General features: G+C 49.7%; 1 protein-coding gene across 5 annotated transcripts in view; it reads left to right on the forward strand.

Annotated features, from left to right (window-relative positions):
- Hinfp (histone H4 transcription factor) overlaps positions 1-5,449 on the forward strand; it is a 10,682-nt gene extending 5,233 nt beyond the window's left edge. For all 5 annotated transcript variants that reach the window (XM_005378309.2, XM_005378307.2, XM_005378310.2 and 2 more), the window contains 9 exons: positions 478-667; positions 1,593-1,822; positions 2,073-2,184; positions 2,355-2,507; positions 2,973-3,050; positions 3,134-3,254; positions 3,341-3,479; positions 3,579-3,703; positions 4,236-5,449. In XM_005378309.2, coding sequence (XP_005378366.1) covers positions 487-667; positions 1,593-1,822; positions 2,073-2,184; positions 2,355-2,507; positions 2,973-3,050; positions 3,134-3,254; positions 3,341-3,479; positions 3,579-3,703; positions 4,236-4,653 — 1,557 coding nt within the window. In that variant the 5' untranslated portion in view covers positions 478-486 and the 3' untranslated portion in view covers positions 4,654-5,449. The remainder of the gene's footprint in view (positions 1-477; positions 668-1,592; positions 1,823-2,072; positions 2,185-2,354; positions 2,508-2,972; positions 3,051-3,133; positions 3,255-3,340; positions 3,480-3,578; positions 3,704-4,235) is intronic.
- Positions 5,450-14,209: the final 8,760 nt, after the last annotated feature.

A 14,209-nucleotide genomic window follows, 5' to 3' on the forward strand; every position in this document is an offset into this window, starting at 1 on the left:
ACCAATTAAATGATATAATGCAAATAAAATGTTTAATGTGCCTGACATAGTGTGATATTCATAATAAAAAGTTTTCTTACCATTTTGGCCAAGGCCTCGCAGTTACCAGTAGTAGGTGGTGGGAAGCAGAGCCTGGATTTGAACTCTAGCCACTGTGCAGTCATCTCTTTGAACTTGTGCAGTGTCATGCCTCCCATAGCAAGTGCTTCTTGACAGGTTGCCTTGAAGCTTCATGAGATGTCTGTTAAAGTATTTAGCTCAGTGTCTGGCACATGCTCAACAGTGTCAGTTTTCATTCTCCCTTCCCAGGAACTCCAGACTGCTTCCAGGTGTGTGAGGAACTGCTCTTCCATCTTAATGAAAAAGGCACAGGGTTTCTCATGGGTCAGTGGTAAAACACCTGCTTGTTCTTGGCAGGCTGCCTGCTCAGTTTGGGCAGAACCTTTGCAGCTGTGAATTTCTTCCTATTCCTCTAAGGTAAAGGCCATGTCGCCTCCTGGGAAAGTTCCACGGAAGGAGAACCTGGGGCTCCAGTGTGAGTGGGGGTCCTGCTCCTTTGTTTGCTCAGCCATGGAGGAGTTCTGCGAGCACGTCACTCAGCACCTGCAGCAGCACCTACACAGCCCCGAGGAAGAAGAGGGAGAGGAGGACGAGGACAACCCACTTGGTAAGGAAGCAGGACACGGGCTGGGACAGGAGGGAAATCTGAGACTTTCCTTTTTCCAGAGGGAAAAGACAACCTGGGAGAATGGTATTTTACTATCCTACTTTTGCTTTTTGGTTTATAAAAACATAAGCTCATTTATAGAAAATTCAACAAGGATATAAGAAATGATCTCTATCCTGCCATCAAGGGGGACAGTTATTTTGATTGATTGATTGTGATGCTGAGCAAACCCAGGACCTTTCTGCACAGGACGCTTGGTTGTTTCTGAAGTTGGGAGAGCACATCTTCCTTAGGAACTGGCAGAAGCTCTGCACGGAGGTTGTCCTAGTCGCACTTACTGTCTCTCAGTTTCTGGCACAGGCCTTGCATACACCTTTGCCTCTGCCTAGACCACACTCTTCTTCATCTTCTTGTATATACTTGTCCTTTAGCTCTCAACAAGGAACACTTCCGAAGGAACCTCTGCCCACATGAAAGTACTTCTGTTTAATACTTTCTTTGTTTTGTTATGTTTCTGAGACAGATTCTCTGCTCTGTAGTTCAGGCCAGCCTTGAACTCACAGCCATCCTTCTGCCTTAGCCTTCTGAGTGCTGGGATTACAGGTGTGCACCACCACACCCATCTTTCTGTTTAATGCTTTTATGGTATCTTCTATGCCTCACCCCATGGTACTTGTCATAAGTTGCAGTTTTATATTTATAGTTATTATTTGATTAATGTTCTATTTCCCTGGCTGAAAGCTATGTGAGGACAAGGATGGAGACTCTTTCTATATATCTTGAATGCCTGACACACAATGGAAGATGACTGATACTGCTGTTTGCTCAGTCAGCTTGGTCAGAGTCCTGCTGTACATAGCTCAGGTGGAAGGCAGTCTGAGCCTTGAAAAGTATCAGACTGTTCCTTCTAAACCCCTTTCTGCAGAAGAAGAATTCTCCTGCTTGTGGCAGGAATGTGGCTTCTGCTCTCTGGATAATTCAGCTGACCTCATCCGCCACGTCTACTTCCACTGCTACCACACCAAGCTCAAACAGTGGGGGCAACAGGCCTTGCAAAGCCAGGCCGACCTCAGCCCCTGTATCCTGGACTTCCAGAGCCGGAACATCGTCCCTGACATTCCTGACCACTTCCTGTGTCTGTGGGAACATTGTGAGGTCAGCAGGCAGTGCCAAAAATAGGGGTGGAAGGAAACTGGGATCAACTCACAATATCTTGACCCTTTCTGGGGCACCTTTTATTTATTTCCCAAGATTCTTCCTGGTATTTCTACTTCTGTGTAGCCCCTTTCCTCAGACTTTTCCCAACCCACCTAGTTAATATGGGAGAGAGCTGAAAGGCCCCCTTTGGCTTAGGGGTATGAGTCTTTCCACTACCGCATCCTCACCCCAAGTTGCCCTGGCACAGAGCTCCTTCGACAATCCTGAGTGGTTCTATCGGCATGTGGACGCGCACTGCCTGTGCTGTGACTACCAAGCAGTCGGCAAGGACAACCACGTCGTGCTGTGTGGCTGGAAAGGTAGGCTGTTCCTCTGCTGTGGCCTCTGGAAGCAAACCTGGGGTGCTAAGGGGCCGTGGTAGCCAGGGATGGGACCCCACCATTGGTTAGAAGCTAGCTACAGAGACTTGGGTTCCCAGATCCAGCTCGGGGTGTTCAGGACTGGGGCCTGACCAGGCCTTTCTTCCCAGGCTGTACCTGCACCTTCAAGGACCGCTGTAAGCTTCGGGAGCACCTCCGTAGCCACACTCAGGAAAAGGTGGTGGCCTGCCCTACCTGCGGGGGCATGTTTGCCAACAACACTAAGTTCTTAGATCACATCCGTCGCCAGACCTCCTTGGACCGTAAGCGATCAGAGAGAAGAGGGTGGCTGTGGCTATAGGCCATCCTGCTTGGAGTGGAGTCGGGGCATGTTCCCAGGGAAGGTGGCCACTGGAGATACCTGCAGCGAGGCTCCTTCCCTGTTTTGGGCTCAGGCACCTCCCACAGTCCCTTCCTAGATCTTGTTATTCTGTACTCACTGTGTGTTACGTCAGTTATCTCAGGGAACCCTCACAACAGCCCCATGAGGTAGGCTTCTTATTCCCATTTTTGCAGATGAGGAAACTGAGTCTCAGAGAGGTTAAACCACTTACCTGAGATCACACAGCTAGTAAGTGGGAAAGTTGACCTTCTAACTCAGGTTTCTAACTCCAAGTCCTGTCCATAGTTCCCCTTTGGGTGGGTCCCTCCTGCCTGGGTTGGTTTTCCTCTCTGTGCCTCTACACTGGCCCCTACAGCCCCGATTTCCTCTGCCCACCCCACCTCAGAGCAGCGCTTCCAGTGCTCTCACTGTTCTAAGAGATTTGCCACGGAGCGACTGTTGAGGGACCACATGCGCAACCATGGTGAGTAGCTGCTGTCCTAGCTGACTCTCTGCCCTTCTAGGTTCCCTGTTCCCAGATTACAGCCTCCTCTCTGCTCCTCTTAGTGAATCACTATAAGTGCCCTCTGTGTGACATGACCTGCCCACTGCCTTCCTCCCTCCGCAACCACATGCGCTTTCGCCACAGTGACGACCGGCCCTTTAAATGTGACTGTTGTGACTACAGGTAAGGGGTACCAGGGACCAGAAAACAGAGAGCTTGTGTCCCAGGGTCCCCCAGGCCCTCCAACCCCTCCTGACCTCTCCTGGCAGCTGCAAGAATATGATTGACCTCCGGAAACACCTGGACACCCACAGCAAGGGGCCGGCCTACAGGTGTGACTTTGAGAACTGCAGCTTCAGTGCCCGCACCCTCTGCTCTATCAAGTACCATTACCGAAGAGTGCATGAAGTAAGTGGGGCGGGCGGTGGGGAAGGGCTGGCAGGAGTGTGGGGGAGCCTGGCCTCACTTCTCCTTTCCTCCCCTCCCTTCCCCTCCCCTCCCCATCAGGGAGACTCTGAGCCAAGGTACAAGTGTCATGTGTGTGACAAGTGCTTCACGCGCGGCAACAACCTCACTGTGCATCTTCGTAAGAAGCACCAGTTCAAGTGGCCCTCAGGGCACCCCCGTTTTCGGTATGTCTTGACCTTACCCCCAGATCACACACATTTCTTCCTCTACCTTTCAACAAGTTAGAAACTTGAAGTTGGTAGCACGCTAACGTCTGCCATCTCTGTAGGCTCCACCCTCATAGAGTCCAACAGCAGTGTAGTGGGCCAAGGTTATTTTTCTGAACTTTTAAAATCCAGGGCACAGTGGCAGACTCAGTAAATGATACCAATAGTCCTAAAGCCAGAACTAGAGCCTAAGGGTTCTGACCCTCCACGGCCTTCTGCAAACCCTTTAATGCTCCTGCTCTTCCACATGGAGAATCATTCTCTTTCTCTGGGTTGGGTTTCTGCATAAAATTTTCCATTTTGAGTAATGATCCTTCCTTGCCTTTTCTTTTACGTATTCCAATAAAGACTGTGTCTTTTGTTTTCAGTCCTGTCACTCCGAATCCCAGGAGTTCTGTCCCTCACATTTGTCTCTTTAACTCACCAGTGTCTGGGCCCCTTTTGCATCCTTCTGCCCTTGTTTGCTGCCCTTGTGCTTCTCCGCCACCAGGTACAAGGAGCATGAAGATGGCTACATGCGGCTGCAGCTGGTTCGCTATGAGAGCGTGGAGCTGACACAGCAGCTGCTACGGCAGCCACAAGAGGGCTCGGGCCTGGGAGTGGCGCTGAGTGAGAGCAGCCTGCAGGGCATCATTCTAGAAACAGAGCTGGGGGAGCCAGGACCGGAAGAAGAGGCAGAAGGAGGGAGTGGGCACAGTGAAGGCACAGCCCTCTCTGCCTCTCAGGACAGCTCAAGCCCTGTTATCCATGTGGTGAATCAGACCAGCGCCCAAGGCCATCGAGAGATTGTGTACTACGTGTTGTCCGAAGCCCCGGGAGAGCCACCCCCAGTCCCTGAGCCAGCCTCAGGGGGCTTGGAAGAAAAACTTCAAGGAGGAGCTGAGGAGCCCGAGGTCCAGATGGCATGAAGGCTACCAAGTCTGATCATTCCTAACCTGGGCCTTGGGGATTGAGCCAGGCAGATAGTAGTGTCCCCAGTGGGCAGCCTTTGCCAATGAATGCCTTCAGGAGTGGTGCTGAGAACAGTGTGGTCCTCTGTGGGCCGGGTTTGCATCATTCTGCAGATTCTAAGAACTTCCAATTTTAGCCACACTGCATTTTGTAGGGATCCTGAGGAGTTTGGATTCTTTGAGGGGATCCTGGATGTATGTGTTATTGTTGTGGGGTTCTTGTTATCAGTCTTAACTATAACCCCCTCAGTGTTCTGGACAGTAGTTAAGTTCTTAGTGAACTCACATCCATTCCCATCTTTAGGAGTCCACAGGCCCAAAGATGCTGAATGGTTTGTCGCTTACAAGGGCCCTTTCCTCCATACCATTTAAGGCATTGAAAACCAGGCAGCCATTTCTCTCAAGGGTTCCTCGAAAACCCAGGGACATTTGTGGTTATCCTCAGGGACAGCATTGGAGGCAGTGTGTGTGTGTGTGTGTGTGTGTGTGTGTGTGTGTGTGTGTGTAACCATTGTTTTTGGTAATAAAGAAACACTTGGGTTCTTACTTCTCTAAGTTTTGTGGCAGTTAAGTAGGTGATGAAGATACAGCTTCCCAAAAGAGGAGCTGAATATTTAGTCTTCTTTCCCTTTTACTGATGGAGGTGGTTTGTTTAATTCTCATGTTGTTCCCCTTTGGTGGAACTTTTTTTTTTGAGACAGGGTCTCGCTATGTAGTTCAGGCTGGGCTTGAACTCATTAAGTAGCCCAGGCTGGCCCTGAATTTGCAGTGATCTTGCCTGAGGCTCCCAAGTGCTAGGCTTACAGGCATGCGCCACCATGGTATTCCTTTTGGTAGAACTTGTTCATTTCTTAAAGCATCTGCCAGCTCCATGGAGACCCTAGCACTTAGTGTTAAGTGGGCAGTAGTAGCACTGTAGAATGGACAAGAACGATGATGCAGCAGACCAGGGCTGCACTGTCAGTCCTGTTAGCACCTGAGGCCTCGAGGGTCAGGTTCTGTACTGTGAGACTGAAGGAAGCTAGGATGGAGGGATCGTGACTAGTGCCAAGTACTCCTGGGCCCAGGTATCAAATTAGAAATCTGTGTTCCTGGATGTCCATTTTCTTGGGGAAAGTATATAGAGGTTGAAACCCCATAAAATAACCATTCTTCAGGCCTGTTCATGTGTCAGCCCCTGCTCCATTTTTGTGGTCTCTGGCAGTCTGGAGAGGTCAAGGAAGTACTTTCAGGGGTATTGGACAGACAGGAACTTAGCAAGAAAGATCTGTGTGATGTTTTTAAAAGATTTTTTTTAGCGGTGGGCTGTATTGGGAATGAGGTCCAAGGCCTTATGTACATTGGACAAGTGTTCTACCACTGAATTGCATCCCAGCCTTAATTGTTACTACAAAAACAGTATGCCTGCAAGCTAAATAAAACTTCTTTAAAAATAAAAAAATAAACTAATACAAAAAAAAGGTATGCCTATTACAGGTAGAATTAAAAAAGAAAAAATCTCGTTCGTCAGCTGTTACTGAGTTCCAGCTGTTGTCTCGGCACATGTGCTAAGGATATAAGGATGAGTCAAACCTGGTCCCTACCTTGCAGGGACTTGCAGCGTAGAGATGAGGGAGGACTGGGTATACAGTGACGGACTCAGTGGAGTACATCTAGGAGCCCAAAGAGTAGATGCTGGGAGATGGAGCTCAGGGGTAGAGCCCATGGTTAGCATGCATGAGGCCCTGGGTTCAGTCCCCAGCACCACAGAGACAAACATCAGAGTAGATAGCGTTACCAGAGAAGCAGATTAGGAAGGCTTCACCCAAGAAGAGACTCCTAACCAAGACAAATGACTAAATACTAAACCCTGCAAAGATTGTGGCACTTCATTTTTTATATGCTGTGTAATTCAAACAAATACTAAATCTGAAGAGGCAGGTGTGGTGGCACCCCTGTAGTCAGCACTCCAGAGGCTGATGGAGGATTGTTGTATTCAAGGCCATCCTGGGTTAAGGACCATATCCTGTCTCAGAGAAAATCCATGAAATTACACAGTATCTGGAGTAAGAAGATACCATTTCTTACTCTTTGTTAAAGGATGTGCAGGAACGGAGCCCAGGTGTTTGAAGGTGGTATTCCTTCCCTTTTTAGGGGCTGGGGGGTGGTACCAGGAATTGAACTCGGGATGTTGTGCTTGCCAGGCAGACACTTACACCTTGTTTTTTTCTGAGACAGGGTCTTGTATAGTGTAGGCTGGACTTGAACTTAGTATGTAGCCCAGACTGGCCTTGAGCCTGAGGTGATTTCTGCCTTAATCTTCCAAGTGCTGGGATTACAGGTATGTGCCACCATGCCCGGCTTTCTTTCTTGGGGCTAGTCCTCAGAGATGGGCACAGGAACTCTTGAGTCCATATAAGAAATTTTTAAAAAAATTCTTCAAGGTAAGGAGACAATACTTGAGTACACAGTACCTTCGTTTCTCTTACAATGACATGAGATCACCTAAAAACCAAGTTGTTGGAAGACCAAGGTCAGGCAGTAGCAGCTTCATACTGGCACCCTGGAACAAAAGCAGAAGGGTAGAGCCACGGTGACAGCATGTGAGTGGACTGCACAGGGTTGGGAGCAAGACACCCATAGCATAGACACCCATGGGAGCGGGGTCATGGGTGCAGACAGCAGGGAATCTGGAGCTGCTGGTTAGAGTAAAAAGGCTGGAGGCTGCAAGAGGCCGCTGATGATGGACAGGCAGGAAAGAGCTTCGGGCAGAAGCGACGGGAGCTATTCAGGGTCTGGAATATGTCCACCAGGAAGTAGGCTGCAGGGTGGGACCAAGGTCATCAGAGTAGAAGGAATGAGTTAACAATGACCTCTGACCTGTCTGCCTTTGTGTTAGAGAAGGGGAACAGGTAAATCCCAGAGCAAAGCTGGGGAAGACAGGTCCTGTCTTAAGAGGAGCAAAGCAGAAGCAGAAAACTATTAGTTTATTTTTTTATTTTTAAATAAAAAGCTGGGGAAGACAGGACCTGAGGCTGGTTCTGCAAAGCCATAGGATGTAGCAAGAGTTCAAGTTCTAGGAGAACAAAGAAAGACTTGGGCAGAAAACACTGGTACTCTACCACTTTGGAGAGCCAGCTGCTCACTACGTACCCCAGGCTGGCCTTGAACTTGAGGTGATCGTCCTGCCTCAGCCTGCTTTACTGCCAGAATTACAGGAATACACCACGACACCCAGCACTTACTTTCTTCTTACCAAAGGAGAAAAAAGGAGTGCTGCACTTTTAATATGCATGTCAGTATTACTTGATTTTGTTATATTCTTCTAACTTCAACAAATGTTAGGCTGGAAGTTGTGGCACATGCCTGTAATCCTGGCACTCTGGTGGCTGAGGCAGGAGGATCTCTGAGAGTCTGAGGCCAGCCTGGGCTACAAAGTGAGTTCAAGGCCAGGCTGAACTGCATAGTGAAACCCTGTCTCAGCCAAAAAAAAAAAAACAAACCATAACTGCTGCTGGGTGTGGTTTGAGGCCTGCCTGAGCTACATAGTGAGACCTTTTCTCAAAGAAACAACTGTAGCAACAGTAAAGACTGCCTCATGTCAAAGTTCAAGAACAGCAATCAGTACAGCCCCTGCCATTGGGGACCCAGAAATACAGACTTTCTTGCCATGTCCTGCCCTGGAGAGGGACGCCAGCTAAGGGAGAGAGGCTTCTGTCAGTTGCTGCACCTTCTCAAGTAGCCAGCAGAGGGCCCTTCCCTTGATGAATGCACTGAGAGGACTAGGTCAGGATAGGCCAGGGAGGCTCAGTGAAAAAAGGAGCCGGGTCATGGAAGCAGAACTGATTCCGTTCCAAAGTCTCCAGCTGAGGCCTTTTCTGGATCCTATAGGGCCTTGCCACCTTCCTTCCCCCAGAGGTCCATAAAGCTCCTTACCAACTGCTTCTCCCACAAATCCCTGTCCAGAGCAACACTTAGATTAGCTCCCAGCACTAAGCTGAGATGAGAATTTTCTGCTTCTGCTTTGCTCCTCTTAAGCTAATTATCATCAACCTTTGTGAGCCTGAGTCTAGGAACCCGCCCTAGAAAGAGTTCATGCCAGGTGGTAAAGGTGAGGGGGCCTGAGGTGGGAGCTGGGAAACAAGGAAGAGTCTGGTGCTGAGGATATCGCTCAGCGGCACAGTGCCTGCCTGGCAAGCATGAGGTTCTGAGTTCGATTTCAAATACCAAAAAAAAAAAAAGGAAGAATCAAACCCAGCATGGTGGTGCATGCCTGGAATCCCAGCGCTCTGGGAGCTGAGACAGGAGGATCGCTGTGAGTTCAAGGCCTGCCGGGCTACTTGGTGAGTTCAAGACCAGCTTGCACTACAAAGCGAAATCCTGTTTCAAGATTAGTCCTCTGAAATGGGAGGAGATCTATCTGGGGAGATGGGAGAAGGCCCATCTGGGCTTTAGGGGAAGTCTGTGGTGGGAAAAGTGTATTCTGAAATGATGAGTTCTAGGCTAAGTAAAGGGGGTTCTTTTGAGCAGTGTTCTGCAAAGTGTGGTCCCTAGTCTATTCTAGGAGTTAGAAGCATGTTGTTAGAAGTCAAAGGAAGCCATATGGTGGGATTGGCGAGTACTGCCAGGATGGGGCAGGTCTACGCTGGTGGCCTTCCGGCAAGTTAGAGAAGTTTTTTGTTTGTTTTTTATTGCTGAGGATGGAACCCAAGGCCTTGCATATGGTAGACAATAGGCAAGTGCTCTGCCTTTGCACTATATCCTTAGCCCTAGATAGGTTCTATACCATAGAATAAGCTCTGTGCAGGGGAATGGAATCTCACATAATAAAGTCATAGTTTTTTAAAAATTTTTATTATTTTTATTTTTGGCATTTTTGAGACAGAGTCTCACTATGTAGCTCAGGTTGACCTCGAACTTGAGATGTGCCTATGATCCTCCTGCAAACTTGTGATCCTCCACCAGCATTCCTCCTGTCTCAGCCTCCTAAGTGCTAGTATTACAGATGTACACCAAGGCTATAGTTTAGAACCACTAAGACCTAGATTTGAACCCCTGCAGCCATCGTATCAGATGTGTGACCTTAAACTTGTACTGGACATTTCTGAGCTTCAGTTGCCTTATCTGAAACATAAGGTGATACCTCATAGGACTGGTCAGAACTTTGAGGCAACAGGAATTTTTTTTTTTTTTTGGTTTTTCTCCGGTACCGGGAACCGAACTCACGACCTTGCGCTTGCCAGGCAGGCGCTTTGCCACTGAGCTAAATCCCCAGCCCCGAGGCAACAAGTATTTATTGAATGTGTTTTTTCTTTTTTTAGTTTAGTTTTTTTTTTTTTTTTTTGATAGGGTCTCACTGTGTAATTCAGGCTGGCTTTGAACTCACTGTGTAGCCCAGGCTGCCCTCAAACTCCTGGCGATCCTCTTGCCTCAGCCTCCCAAGTGCTGGGATTACAGGTGTGTGCTACCACGCCCGGCTTGAATGCATTTTCTGTATAACGCTTTTAGGAATACAGAGGAGAAAGAGAAAGACAGACATACCCCTCCTCAGAGATCACATCTCTGTACTAGGTGCCCCACGTGTAGTAGCTATGCAGTAAATGTAGCTTCCTTTCTTTGCCAAGGAAGTGGGAGAGCCTTCTGGGGAAAGGAACTGACCCAAAACTATGGTATGTGTGACCTTCATAGTAAAGATGTATTGTCTGTTCTTGAGAAAAAAAACCATATATGCTCATGTGGTGGTACATGCCTGTAATCTCAGCGCTTGGGAGGCTGAGGCAGGGGTGTCTTAGTTACTTTCTCATTGCTGGGACTAAATACCTGACACCCTCAAGTTAAAAGAGGAGATATTAATTTTGGTTCACAGTCTGTAGAGGTTTCAGTTCATAGTTGGCTGATTCCAAGGCAGGACAACATGGCAGAGGGCTGTGGCCAAAGAGAAACAGCTCATGGCAGGGCAGGCAGGAAGGAGAAACAGCAGAATCAAGGGAGGAAGAGGGATATTATCCTTCCAGGCCGAATCCACAGTAACTCACCTCTTCCCCCCAGAGTTCACCTCCCAACATCACACCCAGCTATAAAGCCATCAGGGGACTAATCCAGGGATGGGTATCACACCCCCATGACCCAGTCACCTCCCCAGAGCCCTACCTAGGAGTGCGTGAGATACATCTAGATACAAGCCGTAACAAGGAGGATCTAGATACAAGCCGTAACAAGGAGGACGGCTGCAAGTTTGAGGCCAGCCTGGACTTTACATAGTGGGTTCAAGGCAGCCTGAACTACATAGCAAGATCCTGTGTCCAAAAAAGCATCCTGTGGCGATGGGAAGGGGAGATGGAGATGGGGGAGATGGAAGAGCAGGAGGGGAAGGGGAAATAAAAAGGACTAGTATGCTGGGTGTAATGGCGCACACCTGTAATCCCAGCATTCAGGAGGCTGCGGCAGGAGAATCAGTATGAGTTTGAGGCCAGCCTGGGCTACATAGTGAGACCCTATATCAACCCTCCCACCCCCAGGAAAAGGACCAGTATTCCACGAATATATTATGTATTCCAAATATATACTAATAAAAATCATCATCTATTGCTAAGCACTTGGACATCTGACCTGCATTAGAATCTTTGGAGACAATGCACAGTTACTTTATCATTCCTGTTACTCAGATAAGGTTCAGCGGGTGGTGGTGGGGGATTTGCTTAAGAGAGGAGGGCGGGAGACGGGCTGGCTAACACGTACAGGGTGTGACAGGATAGGAGGATTAACTTCTAGTGTTCTACAGGGTACGGGAGCTGGTTGCCAAAAATTAACTGTGCGTTTCAGGATAGTAGAGAGGACTTTTAATGTTCCCAACACAAAGAAATGACCAATGGGTGATGGATATGCCAAGTAACCTGATAAAATCATCACCCATTGTTTTCATTTATTGGAATATCACATTGTACCCCATAAGATGGTAAGTACTAAGCGGCCATAGTTTCTCAAAACATGAAAATAAAATTCAGAACTGGAGAGAAGCGGTGCTAGGTAAGAACACAGATCCTCTGACTCGCAGCTCTGGACGTGGACAACAGCTCACAGAGTGGGAAGAAGGCATCCGGAGCATTGGAGTCCTGCTCAGGGAAGAGAGGCCCTGGGCCAACTGTGGGCATGTGCCAGGGTCTGTTACCCAAGGAGCAGAAAGTTTCTGTAGAGCAGCAGCTCTTAGTTTTGCTGCCCTGGAAGATTACCCTGGGGCTTCTAAAAATACTGTGGCCTGGGTTTCCCCCTATCCTGAGAATGACTGTCTGGAATGGTATCTGAAAAACTTTCAAAAGCGCCCCAAGAGAGACCAGCTCTCAGGCAAGGCTCAGGACCACAGCTTGGGCATAGAATGTGCTTCTCACAGTGTGGAAAGCTGACAGAAGACAGGGACTGTTGGTCTTAGAAGATGGGAAAATGAGCACTCAGGAGGCTGAGGCAGCAGCAGTGCTACAAGTTTGAGGTTAGCCTGAACTACATAGCAAGACCCTGTCTTAAAGAAAAAAAATAAATAGCTGGGCATAGTGGCGCACACCTGTAATCCTGGCACTCAGGAGGCTGAGGCAGGAGGATCGTTGCAAGTTGGAGACCAGCCTGGGCTACAAAGTGAGCTCAAGGCCAGCCTGAACTGCACAGTGAGACCCTGTCTCAAAAAAAGAGAAAAAATAAATAAATAAAAGAGAATGGAAGGGGAGACTGGGGAAAGGAAGGGGAAATAAAAATTATTCAGATGTGATATATATGTACCAATGCCCCTAGAGAACTGTAATTTTTATGTATTACAAACATGCAGTAATTTTAAAAAGAGGATGGAGAATGGGAGATAGTGTTTCCCTCATGGGAGAAGAAACTTCCTGGAACTGGAAAGTTGTCTGGCAGGGGGTGGTGGGGAGGAGAGGCATTAGGAGGTGGGGAAGGTGAGCTGAATGTGGTGGTGAAGGCATTCAGCCCCAGCACCTTGGCAGGCTGGGGCGACAGGACCGCAGGTCCCAGTCCCATCTAGGTTGTTTAAAGAGAGTCTGGGGGCGGGGGGGGGGGGGGGAAGAGCCTCTCTGGAAAACGGAGGGAGACAGTGCATTTGGTTATGACAGAACCAATTAGCAGAATGGGCAAAAGGGACTTTAAGGTTCATGCTCAGCTTTACTACCAGCTAGACGTGCCCCTTGGGAGTATATTGCTTAAGTTCCTATCCCTCAGTTTGTCCTATCGCTGACGGAGATTAAATGCGGAGATGCCTGGTACAGAGCAGTTGCTCGGTAAACAACTGTTGGGCGACTGCAGAGTCTATAGAGAAACACTGGCATTTAACCTGGAAAATGGGGGAAGAGTGGCATATTTGGTCCCGAGGAATGATGGTGATTGCTTCAGGGGCTGGAGGGAGGACAGGCTGTATCCCAATCCCACACCAACCTCACAGTTAGGGAGCAGGCTAGGAGATGCCCGGCTGGAGCCTCCAGCCTACCAGCTGCAGAGAGACAGGGTTTGACTGCTAGTAACCTCTCTCTCAGCTGCTGCAGTCAGAAGGCTCAGCGCGGCAGTGGCCCCCGACAGTCTCAGCCGCTTCCCTCTCAGCCTTTCTGCTGTGTGACAGGTGGGAACTTAGAAGCTCAGGTCACGTGTCTTCGCGGGCTAACCTACTTACCCCTTGAAGACACAAAGGCTGGGGCAGGCAGGGGCCGGGAGGAATTGCCTGAGGAATGGGGAAAGCGCAGGGTGGGGACAGGAGCCTCAAGTGCTCTAGGGGACCCGTCGCTCAAGCTTAGGGAGAGAATGACAATGCATATGCGGGGATGTCCGAGGCAATGTCTGTGAGCCCTGTGCACAGCCCTGCGCAGGTAGGTGCCTCCAGGACCCGCCACGCGCCCTCCTTGGGGGCCTGAGTCTGGCTGGCCGACTAAGGGTTCCTGCAGTCAGCGCAGGAGTCTGGGTACCGGTATAACCTTGGAGCTGCCTGCGAGCGTCCCCAAAGCTGCGCTCCCCTTCTGACTAGCGTGCTCTCCCTTAGACAGGGCAAGTGAGTGCGGGAGGAGAACGTCCTGACTCCTGCGTTTTAAAAACTAGTACTTAGTTTGGGTATGGGAGGGGGCTGAACTCTAGGCTAAAGCTGAGGAAAATCTCTGGAGGCAGGCTTATGTGCAGAGACACCCTCCTGCCGTCACTGCTATTGTCTCCACGGAGTGACTCCAGCTCCCCTTCTTTATGGCTCCCAAGTCGACCTTTCGCTGCTGACTCTCAGTCCTGGATTCACACCCGCTCCCCTTCGGCCCGCGCTGCGGGCGCCGCTCTCGCCTTCTCGGTCCTCGCCCCCCGCGGGCTGTGGGGCGGCGCGGGCCCTTTAAGAGCAGCGGGACCGGCGAGCAGCCGCTCGGAGAAGAACGCAGGGGCCGGCGGCTCGGAGGACACAGCGCCGGGGACCGGGCTCAGCGACCCGCGTGCGCGCGGCCAAGCGGAATCGGGCGCTACCCCAGCCTCCGCTCCTCAACCTTGCCACCTCCTCCGACCGCGGGCCGGGCCC

Source organism: Chinchilla lanigera, unplaced genomic scaffold (assembly GCF_000276665.1).
Source record: "Chinchilla lanigera isolate Chin_1 unplaced genomic scaffold, ChiLan1.0 scaffold00011, whole genome shotgun sequence".
Lineage (NCBI taxonomy): Eukaryota > Metazoa > Chordata > Mammalia > Rodentia > Chinchillidae > Chinchilla > Chinchilla lanigera.